General features: G+C 36.4%; 1 protein-coding gene across 1 annotated transcript in view; it reads right to left on the bottom strand.

Moving 5' to 3' along the window:
* Positions 1-23,433, bottom strand: part of LOC145679220 (protein lin-10-like) — a 492,250-nt gene extending 468,817 nt beyond the window's left edge. The window contains exons 1-2 of the mRNA XM_081749807.1: positions 23,352-23,433; positions 21,257-21,277 (exon numbers count right to left, since the gene is read on the bottom strand). Coding sequence (XP_081605933.1) covers positions 21,257-21,277; positions 23,352-23,433 — 103 coding nt within the window. The remainder of the gene's footprint in view (positions 1-21,256; positions 21,278-23,351) is intronic.
* Positions 23,434-25,541: the final 2,108 nt, after the last annotated feature.

Raw genomic sequence — 25,541 nt, 5'->3', positions numbered from 1 at the left:
CAGAAGCTACTCCGTTGTGCAACATGAGTTGATCCCAGTTCAAGCCCAGAGGAGAGTGGATGTGTGCCGAGAACTGCTGCAAAATCCGCGTGATTTGTGTTTCCTGAAACAAAGTGGTACATGTGATGGAAAGTGGGTGTTTTTCTGAAATCCGAATGTGCAAAAACACAAGCAAGGGCCAATTTCCAGAACCGGTCGTCAAACAGGGCAGTTTTGAGCATGAAATCATGCTGTGTGTGTTGGTGGAACTACAATCGTGCAACTCACTTCGAGTTCATTCTTAACGGTCTATCATTAATGTCAATCTTTATTTCGGAAAGTTGGAGAGGATATACGCTGTATTCCGCCAAAAATACCCTGCATTCATGAACCGAAAGCGCCCCTGCTGTAACACGATAAAGCAAGACCACAATCGGCTTGAAAATCTGAACAAAAATGCTGGAACTTGATGGAAAGAACTGAGGACACACTCGACATACAGTCCTGACCTTGCCCGTTCGGATTACTACCAATTTCGGCACATGGTATACTTCCTGAAATAACTGTTTCACCAGCTAGTATAAGGTGGGAACGACAGTGACTGACTTCTTTGCCTATAAGGGCAAGACTGTTATCGACGTGGAATCTAGAAACTTGCAGCAAAGTGGCTGCAGACAGACAACACAAGGGCTATACTTCAATTGTTAATTTTCTTTGATTGTACTGTAATAAATACAGGTATGCTGTGAACCAGAGTATTGCAAAACATGACTCAATCTTGTATACTCCACTGATAAATTAGCTTGTAACAAATCGAAATGATGTATTGAAAATTTCTTTATATAAAGACCAGTGGCATATTTAGGATTTTGTTTCGGGGGGCTATGCACATTTTCCTGAGTGGGTGTATATATACTGGATCTATGTATGTATACAATATATAAATTTATTTATCTCGGGGGGAGGGCTTGAGCCCGATAGCCACGCCCCCTAAATACGCCACTGATAAAGACATATGTATATTTAAATTAATCGTTAACAAATGCCAGTCTATCCTTTCCTGAATTTTATTTCTTTTCTTGCTGTATAATTCGAAAAAAAAAATCCGGCCGTCATGCTTCCATAGCGACTGGAAAAATGACTCTGCCGTCTAGCTTTCTATGATTTAACTTGCCAGTAGTTGTGATTTGGTGTCTGGTTTTCAGAACTGGCGCGTAAGTCACAAGAAAATTTTTCGAACCCTGCTTTATGCAATAAAATATTTCGCTTAATAGATTTTTTTACTAATTTTGGAGTATGCATTTCACTTAGCATACTGGTTTTATACACCAAATGGTGTCAGTTAACAGTGGTTCCAAACCTTTTTTGACTGATGACACACTTTATGCCTACGACATCGAGACAGGCTTGCTTGATTTTTTAAAAATGTAAATTATAATAGTAGTGGCGTACGCAAAGTTTAATCAAGATGAGGTCCAGACACTCTATCCCATCCTTCCAGGACACGTATGATTTATATCTTACTTTAATAAATTTTCTATTCTTTTCATATCTTCCTCAAAGTGATTAAAAGCGCAAAATTTCCATTGCATACGCCACTGATAATAGTGTAAGACTTACAAGTTTCTATAAAAGCGGTGACTGTCTGTAAACTGAGCATTGCTGCTGCCGTTGGAGGCGTTGACTGGTACAATCTGTTTCAAAATTGATTCAACCTAATTGGCTCATTAAATTCTAAAATTTCGCAACACATCCTGCAGGGCTGCGCGTGGTTGGAAACCACTGAGTTAACATATTGGTATTCTAAGCATACCATTTTGAAACAAATAAATGTAGAAAGCATATATGTACCTGGCCTCACCTATGTTACACAATAAATCTACACACGAGTATGACAAAACATGATACATACTTTTTATACGAAAGCAAATTATATCCTTATAAATTAAGTTTGAAATACTTTCAGTTCACTGACGAAAAATAAATTTTATATATTTTGTTTAAGAGACTTTTAATTAAGTAATAATTAAAAGTTTTCACCATATTGATCTCAGTGTGACCAACTACCAGAACTAACAGCAAAAAGTGGCTTGAAAGTGACGTCGTGTTTCACCAAGTTCCTATAGATTCATAAAGTTGTAATTTGTTGAGATAGCATTAATTTGTAATATAATAGTAACATTATTAAGAATTTTATAATTCCACACTTTTACCAAATTGTGGGGTAAGTGGGGACACATGTGCAACGTTCAACTTTCAACTACTGTACCAGTAATAGCTTTCGGATTATCAAACTGAAAATATGATCATATTAACTTTGGTTTGTACACTTGATAAGCATAGGGTCAATTTTGAAGCAATGTAAAACCTTGTTCCGCAATAAAATGTTTCTTGAACATCAGTTACTGTCCCCACTTAACCCGTTTTTTGGGGTAAGTGGGGACAACCCTGTTATTCCCATATGTTAACACGGACAATAAAGACCGGAAAGTGAGGGCAGAGTACCTGTTGTCTACTGCTGATAGGTCCAAGTTTCATATTTCTGCTGCAGTTCTAGCCAGAGATATTACATTTCGAAAATGATGCTGTGGCAAATGTAGAAAAAAACAAGTAATGTCAGTATTTTAAAAATATGTTTTATTTTGTTCACAAAACTGATATTGAAAAATATTTGTTGGACATCATTTACTTATCCTAGAAGCATTGAAATAATGAATGTGAATACAGTTTGCCCTAAGGCTTGATATTGAAATAAGGCCAAATACTGAATACTAACTAATCTACTGGTGCCTGACAGTTCTAAAAATGGACAAATAAGAATAAATGTAGGCTACACCCCGAAGCCCATGTAGATTCATATGTCTCTGAATTAAAAAGTGATGACTATTACTGAGCATTGTAAGGCATCTAATACAAATCTACTTATAGTTTATAGAATACAAATAGGGTCTACACAAAACATAGACTGTATGAACTAGATTTGTAGTCTACAGTTTTACTTTAAAGAAACGATAGTGTTTATCAATATTAGCTAAAATACAAGACTTAATTACGAAAGGCATCACACTGTCAAATATAGAAAATAGCCCTTTTGTGTACAGTATCTACATCTTCTCGAAGTGGGAAACGAAACTGCATGCCAATCCGTTCAAGGAACTTCATCCCATACACATTTTTGCTGACTATATTACTCTGCCCATATAACAATACTTCACGTAATCAGCTGCACAATATTCATTTTCTTCCATTTCTCTAAACCAGGCATTGCACTGTCTTCATCATCTTCGACGTATTATCGGAAATATCTGCATCTGTGTCCGTGTACCCACTTACCCTACACGTATAAATGTTGTGTCCCCACTTACCCCACTGTACAAAAATGTGAGATAAGTGGGGGACGTCTCAATTGTACATATACTGACAAACATAACACAGTACATTCATTTTTTATAAGTACCTTATCATATCTTCTTCACTATACAATGGTTACCCCAGATACTTCTGACAATTATCTCAGGATAGCCAAGCGTTTCAAGATCTACGAAAGTTGATCGCATGCTAAACCATTGACCCATTTTTGGCATAAGGGTATTCTTTAATACTCTTCATATTAGTTAAAACCACTCTACCACACGAATGGCACTATGTCCACACTCTTCAAATTTGGATAAACTGTTTTCATATTTTTTATCAGATTTTAGAAAACGCATCTGTCCCCAACCCCAACTACCCCTAGCAACAATACACGTACTGAAATATGTGACTAAAATATCGAAATTAGTGAACTGAACGAAGAAATAGAATGGGATCGAGATTTATTCATCATCTTTCATCATCATCCATCATTTTTATCAACTTTTAAATTAAAATTACTGCATTACAAAACAATTACGTACTTATAACAAAACTTAATGATATAGGATAAAGATGAATGGGCAAGGGCGCCGATCCTGGGGGGGGGCGAGGGCCCCCCCAAAGCTCATGTGGGTAGAGATGCAAAAAAGCCGGCTTTTTTGAATCGATGGTTTTTTTCACATAAAAAGCCGGCTTTTTTGGGAAAAAAACGAGAATTTTGGAAATTTTGGCTTTTTTCAACTTCATGATTTTTCTATCTAAATAGCTTTCTTATAGTATATTCTATAGTTAGATAAGAATTCCATGACCTGAATGTGATATTTCGCTCTGAAATTCACCATCAAGATGGATGGAGCACATGTTTTACGAATTAAAGCTAACATGAAGAATGTAGTATTTGAGGGTAATTTTAGAGGCTATTTAACTTTATTTTAACTTTTGAGTTATCGACATCTCTTTTCTTCTCTAGTTTGTCATCCGTGTTTCATTTCTAAGAGCTTTTAGTACTCTAGCTTCTAGCGCAAAAGTTAAACTTGCCCGTTTTTCTATTTATCCGTCAAAGCGTACGTTTTTCAATATATCCGTCAAGCCGTACTTCCATATTTCTGTTATACTGTAGCTGTGAAGTGATTTAGCAATAATTTTCCGGACACAACCTTGAATACCAATTTATACAAATAATCAATAGCGGATTTAGAAAAGTACTTTAGGAGGGTTTTTTCTGATTGTTTCGTTTCCTAAAAAGTCCTAATTTTATTTGGGAAGTGCTTGAAGTTTATGAGTAAAGGCATAATATTTCGTTTCGTTTATATGTTTAGCAATAATCTTCCGGATACAACTTTAAAAATCATTTTATACTGAGAATCAGTGGCGGATTTAGAAAAGTATTTTGGGAAGGGTTTCTTACTAATGTTTAGTTTTTTTAAACATTCGTAATTTTTATTTGACGGGAGCTTAAAGTTTATGAGTAAAGGCATAAATAATAGATATTTCGTTTGTTGCAGACATCCCGTAACTTTGGGAAACGGGCTTCAGTCCGAAAGACCGCCCCCCTAACCTTCGCAAAACCGTCACTGCTGGTAATTAGTAATAATAACGATTTAAAAACAATAAAAAAGGAAGTCGCCCAACTCACAGTACACGCACTATTTCTACTTTCACAGATGGAATGAAGAAAAGCTTTGTCAGAATGGTCGAATGCTGGTTGAATCCCGGACTTCCCGATAGAAGCGCAAAAGCTAGTTTTTTTTCGGGGGGGGGGGAGTTCCGTAATGATATGTTGAATCCCTCTTGTTAAAAATTCAGAAAACTTGAGGATTGGGTAAACTGTGATGGTGGTTCTATAAAACTTAACTGTAGAATTTCAAGAATATACAGAACCAAAAGCTCTAGATGTACAGCCTTTAAGTGTATCATATAAATCTAAATATTTCTCTTATGTTTTATTTTAATTTTATTTTGTTTCAAAAAGAGGGTATGGAATATTTTGAAGTAAAAATACTACATACTATTTTGCTAGTTATTTGTGTATTCTTTAAAAAGAAGTGTTTACTTTTAGGGTTGGCTGGTTTACACCAACTTTTTTTTTTTAATAACTGGTTTAAACCACAAAAATAAAAAGAATGAAAAATGCGAATCGTGTGAACTTCATGGTAACGTTTCCAGATATCAAACCACCTGCAATAGTTTTATTTCCCTTTCACCTTTTAATCAAGGTGTCCCATGTTCAATTCTCGGTCGAACCACAAACCTTCTTTCATGCGTAACCCAAGTAGCGGTTCGGATGTCAGTTTAAGCGAAAGTCTTCTCCGTGATAACCTCGGTATTTCGTAAGGATGTTAAGCCTAAATATACGAAACAAACCAAATTGTATATTTCTGCATGCCTAAATGCGTGTTGTTTTATAAAGAAGCCAATATTGCTTAAATATATTGATAGAAATTGGCAAAATTTATCGATTGCCTACGTAGCTTCCAACATTAGCTTGGATTGGACTTTCAATGATATCTACGTACCGGTACTAAATTTGTAATTTAATACCACAGTTTTAGCGTACTGATTATGGTACGTTGACCTTTAAATTTTACATGCAAAGCAATAACAGGATTTTCCCGTTATTGTCTTACATTTCAAGTAATGACGGGATTTTCCCAATGGCTAGGGCGGGAGATTCTCAACTTAAGAAATTTACTGACCGCACTTCTTTAAGCTTATGGGAGTTCTTCCGGCATAACCCCGCTGTTACATAATAACATCAAGGCGAAACAAACTTATTTCTGTGAATATGTAATATAAATACATAAAGCAAAAAATCTAAGTCAAAAAAGCCTGGTTTAAACCAAAAAAGCCTGGTTTAAACATCCCCCAAAAAACGGGTTTTTGGCATTTTCAAAAACAACCACGGTTCTTGCCAACTCTGCTTACTTTTGTATATAGGAGGATAAAAAATTCTTATTATATACATTGGTTAATCCTGTGGAATTCATAATGTAAATATGTCGAAGAAAAATTGTTTGAAATATTTTTTCGAAATTCATAGTTTATTTTCGATGTTTTATATTATTATCAGCATCAACCACTAATTAAATGATTTTTTGTGTTATAGAGAAGCGATACAAAGTCTGTTTTATCAATTTAAAGCAGTATTTTGAAAAAAGCCCAAAATTTCCCAAGCAAAAAAGCAAAGCAGAAAAAACCGAGTTTTTTTTTTCAAAAAAGCCGGTTTTTTTCCGAGCCCTTGCATCTCTACATGTGGGCCCCATGTATTTTTATGAATATATATTTTTATATGTATTTTTATTGTTATACGAGGAAGGTTCAATAATTATTGTCCCCGGCATATTTAAAATACTTGAGCTGGTATGGATAATGGGGGATATGTAGCCTAATGTCTTAGATGACTATATGCTAAATTTCAGAACCATAGTTGCTATATTAATATTCTTTTTTGTCGTTTCAGGTGTGTGAGGTGGCACCTAGCTTGAAAAATGGAGAAAACCGAACAACGAGCTGTCAGCAAGTACCTCCAGAAAAAGGGGCTAAGCCCAAAGGAGATTCATGAGGACATGATTAGTGTGTTGGGTGATAGGGCTCCTTCCTACCAGGTGGTAAAGAACTGGTGCCGCGACTTCCGTTGCGGCAGGGAAAGCTGTCAACAGGCTGGTCCTCCAACAACAGCATACACCCCAGAAAACATTGATGCTGTGCATGATACGATTATAGCAGACAGACGAATCACGGTGCAACAGTTAGCAGACATCACGCACATCTCTGTAGGCTCAGTGGAAACCATTGTGCATAAACACTTGGGATTCAGAAAGGTGTCTGCGCGATGGGTACCCAAAATGTTATCTCGTGAACATCAGAAAGACAGAGTTCGATGTTCAAGGGCTAGTTTGGAAGTTATGGGGGCAGACCTGAAACAGTTCTGTGATAGACTTGTGGCAGTGGATGAGACGAGGCTCCACCACTATGATCCCGAGTCCAAACGACAGAGCATGGAGTGGCGGCACAGCAGTTCGCCTCCCCCACACAAGTTCAAGGTTCAAGCATCAGCACGCAAGGTTATGGCCACAATTTTTTGGGATGCGAAGGGTGTGCTCCTTATTGACTACCTGCAGGTTGGACACACTATCACGGGGGCCTATTATGCAGCCCGAATCCCTAAGTTACTCGAAGCAATCAAGGAAAAACGGCGCAAGATGTTGCAGTGAACAGTGCTGCTCCACCAAGATAATGCTCCTGCCCACAAAAGCCATCTTACTGCCGCAATCTATGCTGCTGGTTTTGATGTGTTGGAACATTCTCCCTACTCACCCGACCTCGCCCCTAGTGATTTTTATTTGTTCCCAAAGTTCAAGAAGCACCTCAAGGGGAAGAAGTTTCACTTAAATGCAGCTGTTATTGAAGCTGTGGAGAAATGGCTCACAGCTCAGCCAGACATTCTTTGAAGCTGGCATAATGGCTTTACAGCATAGGTGGAAGAAGTGCATTACTATGAAAGGAGATTTTTTGGAAAAATAATACTGTACTGCTTATAGGTCAGGGACAATAATTATTGAACCACCCTCGTAAGTAGGCCTATTGTTACATGTATATTTTTATGAATGGGCCCCCCAAAGTTACAGGAAAATCGGCGCCCTTGTGAGTGCGTCCTACGTCTGCGCCTGAAGACATAAGACCTCTTAAAACTTTGGAAAAAGAACGAAAAATTAAGAAATCTCAATACAGATAAGTATAACCGTCAATAAACCGTTAACACATTAACATCTCCTTTTGTTTGCAGCTGCATCTATTGTCACAGTTTGTTTTCCAGTCCTTTCTTCCTCCCTCTCTCTTTCTGAAAAGAATTGTCTTTGCCTCTACAACAGATAATAATTTTAGCCTAGAACTCGAATCTCAGCTAAAATGAAAATTAACTATTTTTAAGGAAATGATAATCTAGTCATTCCCAGCAGACTTTCATGATATCCGCTTTCATTTAATTAGGGCATATCATTGTTTAAATAAATCTACCCACAGAAATGAAAATGGCTTCTACGTCTCTAAGAAACTGTACTGTACTGAACAATAAAGGAAGAAGCTGTCTCTTTTTCACGTCATCTTTTGGCAAGAAAATTAAAAGCAGACAAAATTAGAAAGAAAAACTAAATGGTCTCAAAACAATCCAATAAATGCACAGAGTGATGGTTTCAGCGCTCAACGCGTTACGGCTCATTACCGTAACGATTAGCATATCTCTGATTACCAACCATCTCCTGTCTGCGTTCGCTGGCCGTTTTATCCACAGCTGCATTAAACAGACTCTCCAACCACTTTAATCAACTTCTGGGTTTACTTTCGAAGACAAACTTCGTGACAACGTGGTTCACAAGAAGTTGTTATAAAAAGTCGATGTCATTACAAGAAAAATATGCATTTTAATATATTATATATATATATATATATATATATACAGATACGTTTACAGCGGACTAAAATTGTTCTTAACATTCGCGCTACAATACAGAAGTCAAAAGATGAGCCTCTTACCGTTAGACAAAATCCATTGGTAGCATTGTACTTAGTGCACTGAATTTATTTCCATTATTTTATTTGATTTTTTTTAAAAAAAAGACGATCGAATGGAAAATAACCGGCAGCCAGGCGAAGAAGTATGATTCAACTACAATAGTTACGTTAAAAATTAAATAGATAGTATTACGTACACTATTATATTTTTTAAAAATACGTTAAGTTATCGTTAAACTTAATAAACTTCCTCAAAGACCCCCCTCTGGTCTAATGGCTCATGCAAGTTCCTTTGATGCACCTGGTATCGGGTTCGATTCGCGATGGGAAAGCACAAAAAGTTTAATTTCACAACCATTCACTTTCATTAGGCTAAAGGGCTATCCATTTCCTTTAGGCTAAAGGGCATAACTGTGGACGTCAAATTAAAAAGCACATCTTTTATAACCCATATACCTAGGTAGGATATTAATCCAGATAAATTGATTCAGACATGTAGTATAAACCTACTTTACTTCGTAATACGAGACGTGTTTCTAATCAAAGAGCAAAGCATGTGTTATACACTGTCTTGTAGAGACCTCCACGGGCCGGGCTTGGGCGGGCCGACTCTGTTATTTCTTTGGGCCGGGCCGGGCTTGGGCGGGCCGCCACTGTTATTTCTTTGGGCCGGGCCGGGCTTGGGCTGGCCGACACTGATTTCTCTTCAGGCCGGGCTGGGCTGGGGCCGATCAATTGCAATTCTTTAATAATTATTGACTTTTGTTAAACGATAATTGGAATAAAGCCAAACGTTGAAGAAGTGTGTCCGTGAAAAATATTACAAAGAACAGTAGCTATTTACAGTTTGTGTTGCTTAGCGGTTCCACTTTCACTATAGAGGATTCCAGGCATTATGCGGTAAATTGAGCTCTGACCTTGACCTTCACTGAACTCAAAATATAACAAGAAGGAGTGGGAATATTTTGCCTGTCGCTAAACAATATTGCCATCTTCACTTTATGCTAAAAATCAATTAAGTTAGATTTTTGTTACAGGGAATGGAGTTTTTGTTCTCTTGATGACAGGCAAAGTTCTAGGAGGCAATGGTACCATTCGGGAGGCAAGCGTCAGGTTGTAAACCAGAATTTAGAAAAGGTCTCTGAGGTTAGGTCAAATTTAGTACTAAATTTTTAGAAAGATTGGGGCTCGAGCTAATTTTTAAAAGAATTATAGGGGCGGGGGTCGGGCCAAAAAGTTTTAAAATTTATCGGGCCCGGGCCGGGCTTGGGCCAAGAATTTTAAAAACTTATCGGGCCGGGCCGGGCTCGGGCCGAAAATCTCCTAAACTTTTCGGGCCCGGGCTGGGCCGGGCCTAGGTACGTTCGGGCTGGATTGGGATCGGGCCGAAACATTCGGCCCGTGCAGGTCTCTACTGTCTTGCACCGTTTCTCAAGAGACGACAAGGATATAGCAATACGGTGAAAATCATTTGGAGATACAACTATTACTTGATTTGGTTTGAGTTTAGCGTCCCTTTTACCAGCAAGGCTATATGCAGGGGCGGCTCTAGAATATTTTATACCCTAGGCGAAAAACACCTGCGCCCCCACATTCTCCTTCCCCAAACCCAAATCAAAGCGAAATCTTGTCACCCTTGACATTTTCACCACATCACCACATTGTTACCATTTGTTTAAGAATTAAATAAAATAAAACTTGCCCCTAATGCCTCTCTCTGTGGTATTAATAAGTAATCTATAAGCCAATTATTTTTATTTTTATTTTATTTATTTATTATTATTATTATTATTATTATTATTATTTTACGTGGTATTTGAAATGAAATTTTATCAATATAACCACAGGGCAACAGACAGCTAAAGTTTTATTGTAATGTAAACCATATCAATGTTTATTGTAAATATAAAACAAAAGATGGTTAAGACAAAGCAAAGATGAAGTTCCTCAATTCATTTTTAGTTATTTTGAATTTGCATAATTAGTAAAAGCCGAGTAGCTTAAAAATGCCCACGTCAGTTATCTGATTATATAAATTCGATGATCTGTGAAATAATCTTTAAGTAATCGACAGTCTAGGGCAGGAAAGGTGGAAGAGGTGGATATTTGGTGGTACACGGGTAGGAATGTGAAGGGATAATTCTTGAAGTAGGGCTTCAGACCTTAAGTTTCCGTTCATTACCTTATGTAGAAACTTTAGGTCAGTAACATTTCTGCGAGCATCTGGAGTCTGGATATTCAGATAATGCAGGAGATCTTATTTACCCATAGAATGAACAGTGAGAACACGGCAACGTACTATGGCCAGATAGATGTTCCTCCGTTTCATATAGGTGAAGAAAATGAAAATGAAATTAAATTTTTGAGTTTTACGTCCCACGGTTATGCCGGTTAGGCTAAAGGAGACGGTGATGATGAGAAATGCATGAAATGGTGGAATGAAGAAAGCGGGAGGAAACGGGAGAATCCCGAGAAAACCCACGCACACGGTGTTTGTCCACCACAAAGTTCACTTGGCGGGAGCAGGGTTTGAACCCGGGACCCCAAGCACCAGAGGTGAACGCTCTACCACTGAGACACCCATATAGGTGAAGAGTAATTGATCTTGGGTGATCCAAATTTTTGATTAATTTCCTCCTCCTAAATATGTAAGGCGCTGACGCACGTACGTTTTGGCTAATGTTGATAAACCTCACGTAAAAGAAACCGCCCTTAAATGTTTCTGCCATAGGCAGCCGCCTAGGTTGTCTATATGGATGAGCCGACCCTGGCTATATGAGACGAGGACCTACTTATTAACGTGGAATCCGAACCACATGAGCCCGCGCCGAGAATCGAACCCGAGTCTCCCACACGTCAAAGACACGTACGCTAACCATTTGGCCACGACGGAACAACTACAACTATTACAAGGTGAAAATCAATTAAAGGGCTGATGCAAGGGAGGAAACTCTTTCCAGTCAATTCTTCTTCGATAAAATAAATATTTTGTATATTAATGATTTAATTTTGTATACGTTCTTACATAAGTTCAGTTTGCTCTACAAATATTTTAGAAATGATTTCAATCATAAAACTGATTAAGTTATTAAAATGTAACAAATGTATGCTTATGAAATTGTATCTGAATCTTGCGAATTTTGCTACAAGGTGATTCTAACACACAGCAAGATTCTGAGACAAAATACAGAAAGGAATAACTACAAAGAGCATGTAAAAAAAGGAACGGAAATTTATCCGACATACAGTACTAGATACAGAAATTGTTTGAGGAAGAATGTACTACGGAGAGTGGATATTTATCTCGATATGCTCTTATAACTTTTAAACTAACGAACAGAAACGCTGAAATTTTGTACCATGCAAATATCGGCAGGAAGGCATAGTTTGGGATACTCTGTGATACAAGGTTAACCAGTGTTGCAAACTCAATATAAGGCTGTATATCTTCAAATCGCACTACATTAGGTTATTACATATTTCAAATCTACATGTAAACCGAACAAACAACTTCACACTTGTCAAGCAGTGTTGCAAACTAAGAACGCTACAATATTATAGACAACGAAAAACAATAGTAATAACGCAAAAGAGACGGACGGGTTAATATATACATCAAAAATACCTTAATGTCGAATACTACGGTAATAACACGGTTTATTTGAACTAGTAGGAACAAAGTTACAAGGAACTGAAAATTTGACTTTCTTCAAAGGACTTTGTTTAAAGAAAAACAAAGTGCTTAGATAAGTATCACATCCAATTACGTAGATGGTTTTCAATGAAGATCATAATGTCGCTTACAGCAATTTGATATCTCAAACCATTTGGGAAACATGAAAAAAATATAAAATTTGGAATGTTGCTTAAAATGCCGTATCTGTCGGAAATTTAAACTTTTTATTTTATTTATTTATTTATTTATTTATTTATTTTTTACTAACTTTGCCATTAGAACGTTATAACGATACTTTTTGGCAGTGTAATTACAGTAAGATCTCAGAATTACATTTAACAGTTTTTACCATATCTTCAGAACGGTTTGAGATATCAAATTGCTGTAAACGGCAATGTAATCACATCTATTCAAAAAAACATTTATGCAATTGGATGAGATAATACCCTAAAAAGTTTTTCAAAATAAAGGCTTTTGTAAAAAGTGAAATTTTCAATCCCATGTAAATTTGTTAGTATTCATTCGAAATCCGTCATGAGCTCCTCCGTGGCTAAGCGGTTAGCGTACGCGCCTTTGGCGTGGCAGACCCGGGTTCGATTCCCGGCGGGAGCTCATGTGGTTCGGATTCCACGTTAATCAGTAGGTCTACGTCTCATATAGCCTTGCTGCTGAAAGGGACGCTAAACTAAAAAAATCAAATCAAATCAAATCGAAATCCGTCATATCACGATCTTATTATTAGACATTAGTACTTTGAACGTCCGTTGCCTGCCTGTTTCATTTGCGTTATTATTGCTGTAGAGGCCACCAAAATGTGGATGTTTGTGATTCTATCTTTTCATTTCATTTTGAGCTTTGTGTCCCTTTCAGCAGTGAGCATATATGAGTTGTAGAACTACAGCTTACCGTGGGATCCGAATCACTTGAGATCACGCCGGGAATCAAACCCAGGTCTCCAAGCCAAATACACGGAAGCTAACCGCTTAACCACGAAGGAGCACATTTTGTGATACTATTGCGTCCTTATATTGTAACACTGGATAACAAGTTTAACACTGTACTTCGTTTGGCATGTAAATTTGAAATATGGAACAACCTGGCGTAGTGCCATTTGAAAAACATCTTTATGTTGGGTTGGCAACACTTTTAACTTTGTAATATCACAGACTATGCCAAACAATGTCCCCGTGCCGATATTTGCATGGTACAGGTCTGGTCACAAAAAGTGGGAATGTCTTCCACAGACTGAAAAAAAAAAAAAAAAAAACCTAGATCCATGCGAATTCCCTTTAGGTGTGGATCTTTCTCCCTGCATTTTTACCACAGTCACAGGTGGAAATTGTACGATAATATTGCAGTATACATATGCTAATTTTGTTGTGGAGAAGCAAAATAGCTACAACTCAAAATTGCTGTAATTGTAACTCGCAAATGAGTGATACAATATTTACATTCTTAATCTAAAACAATTAAGTAAGTGATGGACGTAGGAAAAATATCGTAGCTACAGACAGACCACAATGATTAACCATCTGCTTCATGCTATTTGCTAACTGTTTCACTGCAAATTCGAGTGTCCCCAAAACATACCTTTGTCCAGTTACCTTCCTTGGAGCCAAGTAATTTATGAAAAACCATTAAGAAAGCATGGTAAACACAATAATATTTTAAACACACTGTTGTTTTCTGACATAACATGTCATTCATCCGACCCATCGTCTGCATAGGAGGTTGAGAAGGAACTATGAAACAAAGTAAAATCATATTTACTTGTAATGTCAGTATTCCTAACTAGTAGAAAATAAACCAAACGTGAATAAAATCACGAGTTACTTTTCTTTCTTTCTTTCTTTCTTTCTGGGCTCTTAAAACGATGTTTTGTGTCAGGAAAACAGATAAAGACTTTTGTAATTTATTTTCTGTAAAGTTCTTCGGCAAGCAACTCTGTAATTAGTATTCAAAATAAACATACAAACACGATGAGGAGAATCTTTATGAATCTTTACAAAATACATAATTATTTGTTCTTACTTATATCTCTCGTGCGTGAGATCTCTGGACTTTGTGGTAGACAAACACCATAAGCATGGATCTTCTCGGGATTCTCTCATTCCCTCTAACTTTTTTCATTCTACGATTATTTTCCATTTCATTATCAGTTTCCTTTAGCCTGGGTGCATAAACGATGTTTTTGAATACGATAATCGGTATGATGACGGTTACCTAACCAGTTAAATCGCTCTTTGGTACATTATTGGCACTGACATCTCTTCGGTGATGTTCCAGTGTTAGTGAAACTCTTTTCTATGACGTGCAGTTCTTTCACATCAAACCCCTTCGTGAAAACCCGCATTTAAGAAAGAAAAAAGCACCTAAACTTCAAGTAATTGGTTAAATAGGAGTTAGACTGAATTTTAAATCAGTACGATGTTTCACAAAAATAGGCTCTGATACAGTCGGATAAAATGATACGACCCGTACTAATTCACGACGATGATCTTTTGATTAAGTTTGTCTGTTAACAAGATTTCCAGTTACGTGTCGTTTCTGTTTGACTTACTCGATTGACACAAATGATGACATGTAGCGTACAAAGATACAGATCATTACAAAGTGTTCTAACATATTTTCTTCCATTTAAAACAAACACGTTTAATAGAAGTTCCCACGAAAAGTCTGCCGCTCTGTTAGATAATATTGATTGGCAGACTTCACAGGGAAAGAAGCTTCCTGGAAGTGTATGTATAACTTCTACACAATTCAACTTTCTGTAGAGCTCTTGCCAAATACTAAATACATGTATTTGACAACAACAACAACAACAACAACAACAAAAAGCACATAAAACAAGCTTACGATAAAATTAATGTTATACTAAATATGTAAATTACATATCCTGACTCAAGTATCTTGAAAAGAAACAAAAAGATTATATATATACAGCGGTCAGACAAAAAATCTAAAAACACTTCATACAGGACACGTAAGTTTGACCCTCCACTGTACAACACGTGTTGCGGCTGCCGATCGTTTTTTGTTTTCAATGTGTCATGTGGACCTTCTTCCTTCAGCAGTAACCAGTTCACCTGTGAGTGTCGTGGTGTGAAAATGGTGCGGTAAAATGGGCGACCTGACAGACTTCAAAACAGGCATGATCATTGGTGCCCGTCTGGTTCGAGCTTCAGTGGCAATAGTGGCGAACATTGTGGGAGTATCGAAAGGCACTGTGTCCAATGTTACGAGGGCATACACAATTCATGGGCAAACGACGTCTGCAAAGCACAACAGTAGTCGAAAGACAATCCTGTCAGATAGGGACCGGAGGGCATTAAAACGGATTGTAGCAGCTAAAAAGAAGACCACTGCAATGAAAACTACGTCTGAACTCAATTCCGGCCTACAAAACCCGCTTTCGTCGAAAACAGTGTGACGGGAACTTCATAAAATGAAAATTCATGGCAGGGCCGCTATCGCCAAACCCCTGAGCAGCCTGATTTTGTAAGTATTTCGTTCTCTCTCTCTTTTTCTTTCTTTCTTTGTGACAGTTGCATCAGTACCATTTTTATTTAATTTTAAATAAATCTTTTTAATTCAATTTTGCATATAATTATGAACATTAGTGAATATCATTTTCATTTTCATTTTTGAGTGTTTAAAGAAGCAAGGGACATTCTTTATTTTCTTTTACTATCCGAGAGTAAGATGTTTTCTTTTTTTTTTTTATTCTGTATACCTGTCGTCGCGGCGAGGACAGTTGAAAGACCCTTCTATTGTCTCTTAATACCGCTGCCAAAGCCACATGCGTAGAAGACCACACACAACAGAGGACCCTCCGTGAGCCCAAGAAAGAAGAACAGAACAGCTTTTAGCATCTTTTTGTGAAATTGAGAAAAATAATAAAGTCTGAACACATTGAATAGAATCCAAGTGGAAAATAATCTCTGCGAATTTGTCAAAATCACAGCATAGACCATATGTCGCCACGCAGTGCCAAGATAAAATTTTGACACAGGTCTGTAACTTGGTTCAAAAGCACGCACGAGACTAATAGGCGCCGAATCAACCCCTATAAAAATTTTAGATATAACATGTGAAATCTAAAAAACTCACGTACGTCGGAGAAACGACGCTCGAACACCGTAAATAGGCGGAGACCAAGAGAATCAAAAATTTAGGACATCGAAATAATCTAACGAATAAGAGAACAGAGACGAAATCGAAGACACCGTTAGAGGCGTATCCAAAAAGATCGACAGGTTAAAAATTCAAAACTCCAGGTCAGTCGTATACAAGTACATCGCCGGGAAACATCAGATCACCACAACACAAAATTACACCCGGAACTTACACACACACTACATTGATAATTAAAAGTTAATCAACCGAGAATAATGTGCGGCTAAACTCACCGAAGCCGAGTGTGCGAACTTGCAATTTTTCTTAGGCATCGGAACTTACACTTTGATCCTCTTTATATATATCTATGTAAACTTTTAACGCTGCTAATATATATATATATATATATATATATATATATATATATATATATATATATATATCGAAACGCTTACAGACATTTTTTTTTTGAGTGACAGAATTTCGTACTTATAAACATATTCACAAGCTATTACAGACAATTAGGATGACCTACATACGCACCGAAAGCACTTAGACTAGTTTCAATAATACATAATGTTTTGAAGTACTATCAACAATACTTAAATAACAATAAATACTATTTATCCGTGTAACACTACACTTCACACACAAAGAGTGATGTTGGTGCAGTGTAACGTTTGAAAGTGCTGTCAAGAGTGAAAGTGACCAACAGAAATGGACCAACAGAAGCCCCACTTTGATGGATCAGGAGACGCCCAAGAGCGACGCCCCTTGCAGTTTAAGAGGAGGACGCAGCAGGAGTCGAAGAGAGAAACTCCGGATCCAGGTCACTTCTCACGGAAGAAGGAAGCCAAGAAACGCAGGGACATCTGTATGTGTATGGTCAGATCAATGGTGACTACGAAAGTGGTGAGAGCAGTGTGGACGGCGAAAGGTACGACCCATCCAAATTATTTTTTGTTGATACTAAAAGGGAAATTTTCGGCATTGAATAAAATGCAAGACGTTCGCGATATAAAAGTCGGAACTATTTGAAAACTGTAAACGCATTTACACCGCGTGGAGATAAGATTTTCCAATTTGAACTATTATTACTAAGCATTAGAACTCTTTTTTTTTTCTTTCTTTTTGAGCAAGGCTTATTGAAAATAGAGAGATTTTTTACAATGAAACTTATATATACATATATTCTGTGACTTCAGTGAACATGTCGTTGTTTTTATTAAAGAGATAGTAGTTTATGTCATTATTCTATTTGTCACTTAGGATTTTTAAATAATATATCAAGAAAGTTAATTTAAATGTAGATCAAATAACGGGTTGTAGACCTTTAACGTCTCGAACTGTGAAATTTGTCATGAAAGAAGTATTTACCTTACCATATTGAAGTTTGTATGAAGCGAAAGTGTATCATCTGCGCTATGGACATGCAATATTAGAAATTTAAGATAATTTAGAACAAGGCGTAATAGGTATTCCTAGAAAATATATTCAAGACATTGCTCCAATTGTCCAAAGATTATTGTGTTTGTAAAGTCATTTTGCATGGAAGTTAACGGACTAAATAAATCTATTTCGATCTATATGCTAGTAACACTCTAATACATAATACTGTAATGTCTCAGCAAAAGTATGTTATGTAAGAGAGCTAAGAGATTAATTAGTGATTGTAATATATGCGACTAGTCTCGCAATTAATCATTTTCTTGGTTAGACATACGTAATCCGTAAATAAAGTGGAACCAACATTATTTCAGTCAGGTAGAAGACAGATGGAAAAACACGAAGTAGGCTAAGTAAAGCCGCAATTATTACGTCATTCTGATCCTCTAACAATCGAGCGATCAGAAGTTTATGCGCATAGACTAGACAAATAAATGAAAATATACGGCCATATACCAATCTTATTCATGATACAGAGAGAAAATCACGAAAACTCAATATATTCATGTTAACAATCTCGAGAGACGTCTTTGCATTTACTACTAATATTCATATGTTATTTGATTTTTATGTATGTATGCATGTCTTTACTTATGATTTTTTTTATATATATCTATATATGTTTGTGTCTGTTGATTTTCTATTTGTGCTAATATGTGTATGTATATAGCCTTTATGCATAATCAAATAGTAATGCTACACTCATTGATTTTATGTGTTTAATGGTGTATTCTTGTTAGTTAGGTAAATGTCGAATTGCATATTCAGTGTACTTATGCCCCATTCTCAGTTAATAATTTCAATAAGTAGAAATGGTTAGCAGTCAGGCAGTAGGTTTACTTAACTCCTTTAGATCATTCTATGTTTCTGTCATACTTCCCACGAATCTCAAATCAAAGTCATGACTTGTTTTTCGACTTATTTTATTTATTTGTTTCAATTTACTTCAACTTATTTCCACTTACTTCAACTCGTTTCAACTTATTTTTAAATCATCCCAATATTTAGTTTTCACCCGAATAAGATGTAGGTAGCTATATTCAAATTCCGTCAAGCAATGTAATATCTTAATTTCGTTAATCTTGGAAAGGTCATAGTCAGAACATATCAGCTGATCAACGTAAACTATATGCTTAGCATACGATGTCAAATAAGTTGGTATTTTTCAAATGCAAGATTGTGATTTAACCAGTTTGGTATAACATATATGTAAATTATGAAAGCTCTATATAAAATATAAACAATGTAAGATTGAATCGAGCACTGGTTATAGACATCAATTCCTTAGTTTGTTTATGTGTGTCAGGTTAATAATAACAATTCATTCACTACACAGTTCAAGAAAGAAAGCCCAGATGTAATTTACTTAAATTGGTTTCTTTTTGTGTTAAGGCCTTAAGCCTTATTCTGAACATTTGTTGTCATAAATCTCAAAATTCAATGTTAATTTTCGGCCTGCTTAATTTTTTTATTTTAGAAAAACATTTCTTGTTGTTGTTTTCGTTTGCTCATTAAAACTTTTATTAAATTGTTAACCCCAAAGTCATAAGCTTTTTCTTTTACAAACAAGTTGTATCCCTAACCTTGAGCATAGCTTTGGTTTCCAAGGGATCTGTTAGGCTAATTAGGCAATATAAGCAATTTCTCGATTCTAGTGGGGATTAGACTGATTTTCAGAATTTTCAACTAAAATTTTAAATTCTAGATATTCGTTTATTCTCTGGTATTATTATTATTACTACTATTATCATTCAGTACACTTGGAAAGTGAAAGTCAGTCTAGTTCGTCCACACAAACCAAACATTAGAGCAAAATTCTCTTTCAGCGTTGCAGCATGTGAATACAGGATACGTATGCGAATAATATCAAGTTTCATTTGCTTACACGGTTTTAGAGGGATCTTGTTTCCCTAAAGCCCTGGGACACCGCGGGGAGATAGGATTTCCAAATCGTGAAACTAGTCCTTATCGAGTCACAAACCATTTTAGTTCGGGGAACGGAGACTTTAACGGTGGTGCACAGGGAATAAATAGTGAGAGACGGAATATGAACCCAAAACCCGCCATCTCATTTTTTATTTTTATTATCACAAAATCTGGCGCTACAAGCGATCACCACCGGGATGTCTCTCTTTCATTTTTCAAATTTTACATCTTTTTTTTACATTTATTCAATACATGCGTAGCGTTTACCTCTGAATTGATTAGAAGTTGAATAGTCTTTAACTACTATATATAGAACATTCCTAACTCTACAAATCTTTAAATATCATCTTTGTGAACCAAATTCTAGTTTAAGTTTAGAATCATTGTATATCATAAAGAAAACAGAAAGAAGAGTTGGATGCTGCACGAAAGATCAAGGAAAAATTCGTTCCATGTTTAAACAACAGGAGATGGAGTTACTGTTCGGAAAAAGAATGTAAAAGGAAGATTTCCTTTTAACTGTTTTCCACCAGTATTTATGTGATGAAAGGAAATAGTATCGCAAGTGTAGTGGTACAGTACCCTACGAATTTTTCTTTCGTCATTCCATATGTGTTACATTTGATTTCATATATTTAGAATTAACACATCTAAGAGCCATAAGACGAAAAAGCAAACATGTGATAATTGCATAGCTAATGTTTTCTCTCTGCCTCTCTCACATAATTTCCCCTCTATATGACGCGCAAGATTTACTTTGCTCTTTCTACGAACTTCCTCTTCTTCCCCATATGCCAGCAGCACACTACAGTATTTTGTTGTAAGTAACAAGAGCAGCAAATGCTGTATTTCTCAATCTCCCTTTTCTGGAAATTAACAAAACACGAGACATTCCAAAGTAAATGTATAAAAGAAAACTCCAAAAAAGTAAATGACGTTATTACAATGTCGGTAAGCGCAACCTCCAAATATGCACAAGTACTATTTACCAGGACTTTCAAGATTTGGCTGCCGGACATACGTTTCTGAATGAGAAATCAATTGAAATAAATTATCGACGTTTGACGTTTGCATAATTTCGAATCGCTGCTAAATGTGAAATAAAGACATACAGTACGTACAGGTACAGCAAACTAGAACAGTGACAGCGTGTTAGTCCCATATTGAGATCCAGTCTCGAATTTTCGATTTTGTCATCCAGGAATATTTGCTTTATTACTTCCATCATGCAAATATTGGCATATTTACCTCTTTCATCCCCATTCTTTCCTGCAGAACAAAGAAAAAATAAACATAAGAATTCGCCAAAAACACACGCACCGGTATGTTCTATAAGATATTTTTTCTTATAAATATAGTGATGTTAATTTCGACAATTGCAACAATTTATAGAGGGGAGATGATAATAGAAACTAGAACTACGTTGAATGTTAATCTTTTTTATTTTTGACAAAATGTTTCTAACCCATATCTAGCTACTCGAAATATTATACCTACTAACACTAATTCCTTGATGCTAGAGTCTGAAAGGACCTTGGAATAAACAAAACTTTTAATGAGTCAATACCACAAACCATGTGTTCCAATGGAATCGAACCTAGCACCAGGCACATCAAAGGCAAGCGTACCCACCGTTCGACTAAATGGGAACACAGCAGAGCATAACAGACTAAAATTCTGTAACAACATATACTGTATATCGTAGTTTTATAAGTTAACTCCTTATAAACTATGCGGTGTTTATAAGAAGAACAAATGCAGTCGACTTTCTCTTAAATAACAATATACCGTACTTAAACAAACTAGCTAATCGCTACGGGTCTTATGCAGATTCGTTTTGACGTATGAATAGCGTCATACTGAAGGCCTGACTATTGCCGGAAACATACGCCTCAGAACGACTCTGCATAAGGCCTTACAAGTCTATGCTTTTGTCTTGATACTGTCTTGACCCCATAAATACACCATAAGTAAGTGTGTGGTTTGTGTAATAGTAGTGTGCTTCATTCAAGATAAAGTATTCGTTCAACTGTCACAGAAGCAGCTTGTGGTCGAAACTTCTAATTCTGGAAATTAAATTTATAGAATTATAACACTGCAAGCCCTCCTTTTTTTTTCAACCACTATAGAGATGCTATACAACTTAGAAGCTATAAAATAGTGATTTTCGCTTTAACGGACTATTTCGTTATCCGATCGGTGTCCAGTCCCGTGGTGGTCGGTTAACAAGAAGTCTAATGTAATTGAAAATTGAACTTAAGATTAACTTTTCACTTAATTAAGCCGATTCATTGGTTATTAATTGCTACTCATGAATAATATTAAAATTTCGTCCCAAGAAGAAGGAAATAGTGAAATTGTTCGTATTAGGGGAACTTTGAAACTTTAGTTTGACTTCAGAGATGGTGCATTTAGAGCAATTCGTTTTCTTCGTTGTATGTTTACGAAGGGGTGCTGACTTTGCCCCCTTCTCCCTGTTCACATAAAACATTGAGTATAAGTTCATAAGCTTAGTATCTTAATATATAATGGTGCGAATATATATAAGCAATGATGGTGGATCCTCGAGCAAGTTTCAAACGTTTGGAGTGTCGAACCACCACGAAGTTTTTCTCTCTCAAGGGAAGTCTCCAAAAAACATTCACACTGAGTTGTCACAAAACATTGGGAAGTGCATGTCCTCCCTGCAGTACCATCTAAACTTGAACAGCTCGTTTCAAGATTGGTTATTTCACCGTTGAATATGGTAGTAGGCGCTCTCCAACATCAACCGACCCGCATCATGTGCTGCTATCCATGAACAAATCCTTGAGGACAAGTAAATATTACCCACAAAATATTACAGATAATAACATCTCATGGGAACGTGTCGAGTTCATTACCAGCAGTATACTAGACAAGTGAAAGCTTTTAATAAAGTGGATGCCAAAATGTCTGAACAGTGATCAGAAGCAGGAAAATGTTGAAGCATCCAAGGCAACTTTAGCCCGATTTGAGGCTAGAGCTCCTCTCTCTCTCTTTTTTTTTCTTTTTTTTTTTTTACCGAAATAGTGACTGAGGATGAAACCTGGCTCCATATCTATAATCGTGAGACCAAGGATCAATGAACAGAGTTGCGCCACTCCGGGTCGCCGCGGCCAAAGAAGTTCCGCACACAGGAATTAGCAAAGGTTACGGTTTTAATTTTCTGGGACAAATATGGCATTCTATTGGTGTACTGCCTACCTTGGAACTATTGAAATCACCGGCGAGTATTATGTTAACCTACACGACTAACTGCAGGAGGCAATTACGACGAAACGCTGCCGAGTCCAAAGAAATTCTTATTTTGAACGACACTTACCCAGCTTACATGTCTCACGTTGTGGATGCCAAACTGAACACCCTAAGATTCCAACTGTTTGCCATTCCGCGCTATCTGACATAACAAATAATAAGGATTAGGGAGCCAAGTCAAACTTGAAGGAACACTTCAAGGGACATAAATTTCCCTGACGTCCAACATGATGCGAAGACCTGGTTTCAGGCCCAACCAAAAGAATTTTATTTACAAGAGACTGGAAAATTACTACACTGCTGTACTAAATACATCAGTCATCGAAAAAAAAAAATATGCTAAATAACTGTAATTTCATCCGTCTAGCAAAGCCAAGAACCATTCTGCAATCCCTCGTATATTAAAATAGTTCGTTACATAATTACACTAACATAGTTCACTTGAAATAATGCGGTCCATAATTTGGAAAACACAGAAGAAAACGAAATGGAAATACGAAAAAAAATCTTTATTAGAACTTCCATCTGATACACATTCGTTTTCAATTCTTGCTGAAATGTCAAAACGAAAAAAGTCTAATTTCCTCTACCAACAACGTAAAGTGTAAAACGAGCGAGCGCAAGGCAACTGACAAGGTATTACGCATCGACTGTCATTGCATCTATTCCATTTCCTCTGAAACCTCTACTGCAACACCTTATCTCGTCTCTACTCTACCAAGCATTATTCCTGACGATAACAGTGAAGTTTCTATCGTCTGACGGTGAAAGAAAGGCTAGTGTGCCATCGAAAAACATCTAACCAGCAGGGAATCATTCGTTCACTTTTGTGTGAACAAACACTGAACTACTGAAGTGAATTTCATGGAATGAAACCAGGAATGCGACGTTTGTAACAGGATTTCTCAAGAAGGATTACATATTACCGGGTGCGTCTAAAAAATGTATACGAACTTTGAACTGTAATAAAATTTTTATATATATACTGTATATTGGATTGGCAACTAAGTTCCCGCTGTTTTTAATAATGTTAGTTAAAAGGTTATTTTTCAATAAACATATACAGTACAAGTAGTTAACCAAGAATGTATTCTTCTTTGTAGTTTACAACGTTTTCCCAACGTTCAACAAGTTTTTGAAATACCTTCCCAGTCCCACCATATGCAATCCATCAAGCAATTCGAAATGGAAAATCCCTTCCCAGTCCCACCATACACACAACTTTGTTTTACGCGGATGAACGTCCTGTTTCGCGCGTGGGGTCGCTTGTTCTCCGGGGCTAAGTCATTCCAGTACAAATGTTGCGAGCAGCTTCCGCGGCCTTAGAACATTGATTAAAGGCAAAAAGATGATGTCGAAAATGCTCATTCTTCTCAACTTGACATTCCATGTTAATACATAAGAAAATGTGTCTTAGTAACAACGAAACATAGGTAGAACAATATATTCTCTTTCGAATGATGTACAACTTCGTGCCAAAAGTATTTAATGTCATACAGATTTTTCCAATTTAAAAAAACGGCGGGAACTTAGTTGCCAACCCAATATATATATGCAGAGTAGTTTTGACGCATTATTAGCGTCATAATAAAGGCCTGACTACTGAAGGAAACATGTTAGTCGAACTCTTTAGTATGGCACTAATCACGCGTCAGAACGACTCTCCATAAGGCCCTATATTATTTAAAAAATGACATACGAAACAGCTGATGAAAACTTTCTTCCATCTCTGAAATTAATGTCAATGTAAAATTATATTTTTCGTAAATGCAAAGTGTCGCAAGCCACTTTATTGTAATTGTATGACTTCGAAAATGTAACATAAAAAAATAACAAGCAGTAAATTCTATATTATTTGAGATTACAAAAGAGAAAAAAGAAATAAATATTACTTTATAATAAGCGATACATAAATGCACAAGTCAACATGGATTTTAAACAGAAACAGAATATGTCAACTGAAACAAAATGCATTCACCAACAGACTAGCATTGCTTTTCATATTTTCAAATGTCGATGTTTTTACATATTAAAACCTATGAATGCAATACGCAGCTTAAAACTCGTTACTTTTCTTCAACAATATTCTCCATTACATCTGTTCGAAGTAACCAATTATTGATGGCTTTTGGAATATGTTACCAGAAGAATTTGCATTCAATTCTACTATTGATTTTGAGTAATTACGGGCTAATTACTGATGACAACAACTTTTGACAAATAACAGAAGAAACTTAGCTAACAAGCAAAGGGTACG

The sequence above is a fragment of the Thermobia domestica genome, chromosome 2 (assembly GCF_964235325.1).
Source record: "Thermobia domestica chromosome 2, izTheDome1.hap1.1, whole genome shotgun sequence".
Taxonomy (NCBI): Eukaryota; Metazoa; Arthropoda; class Insecta; order Zygentoma; family Lepismatidae; genus Thermobia; species Thermobia domestica.
The sequence above is the reverse complement of the archived record's forward strand: the minus strand, read 5'-3'. Positions and strand labels throughout refer to the sequence as shown.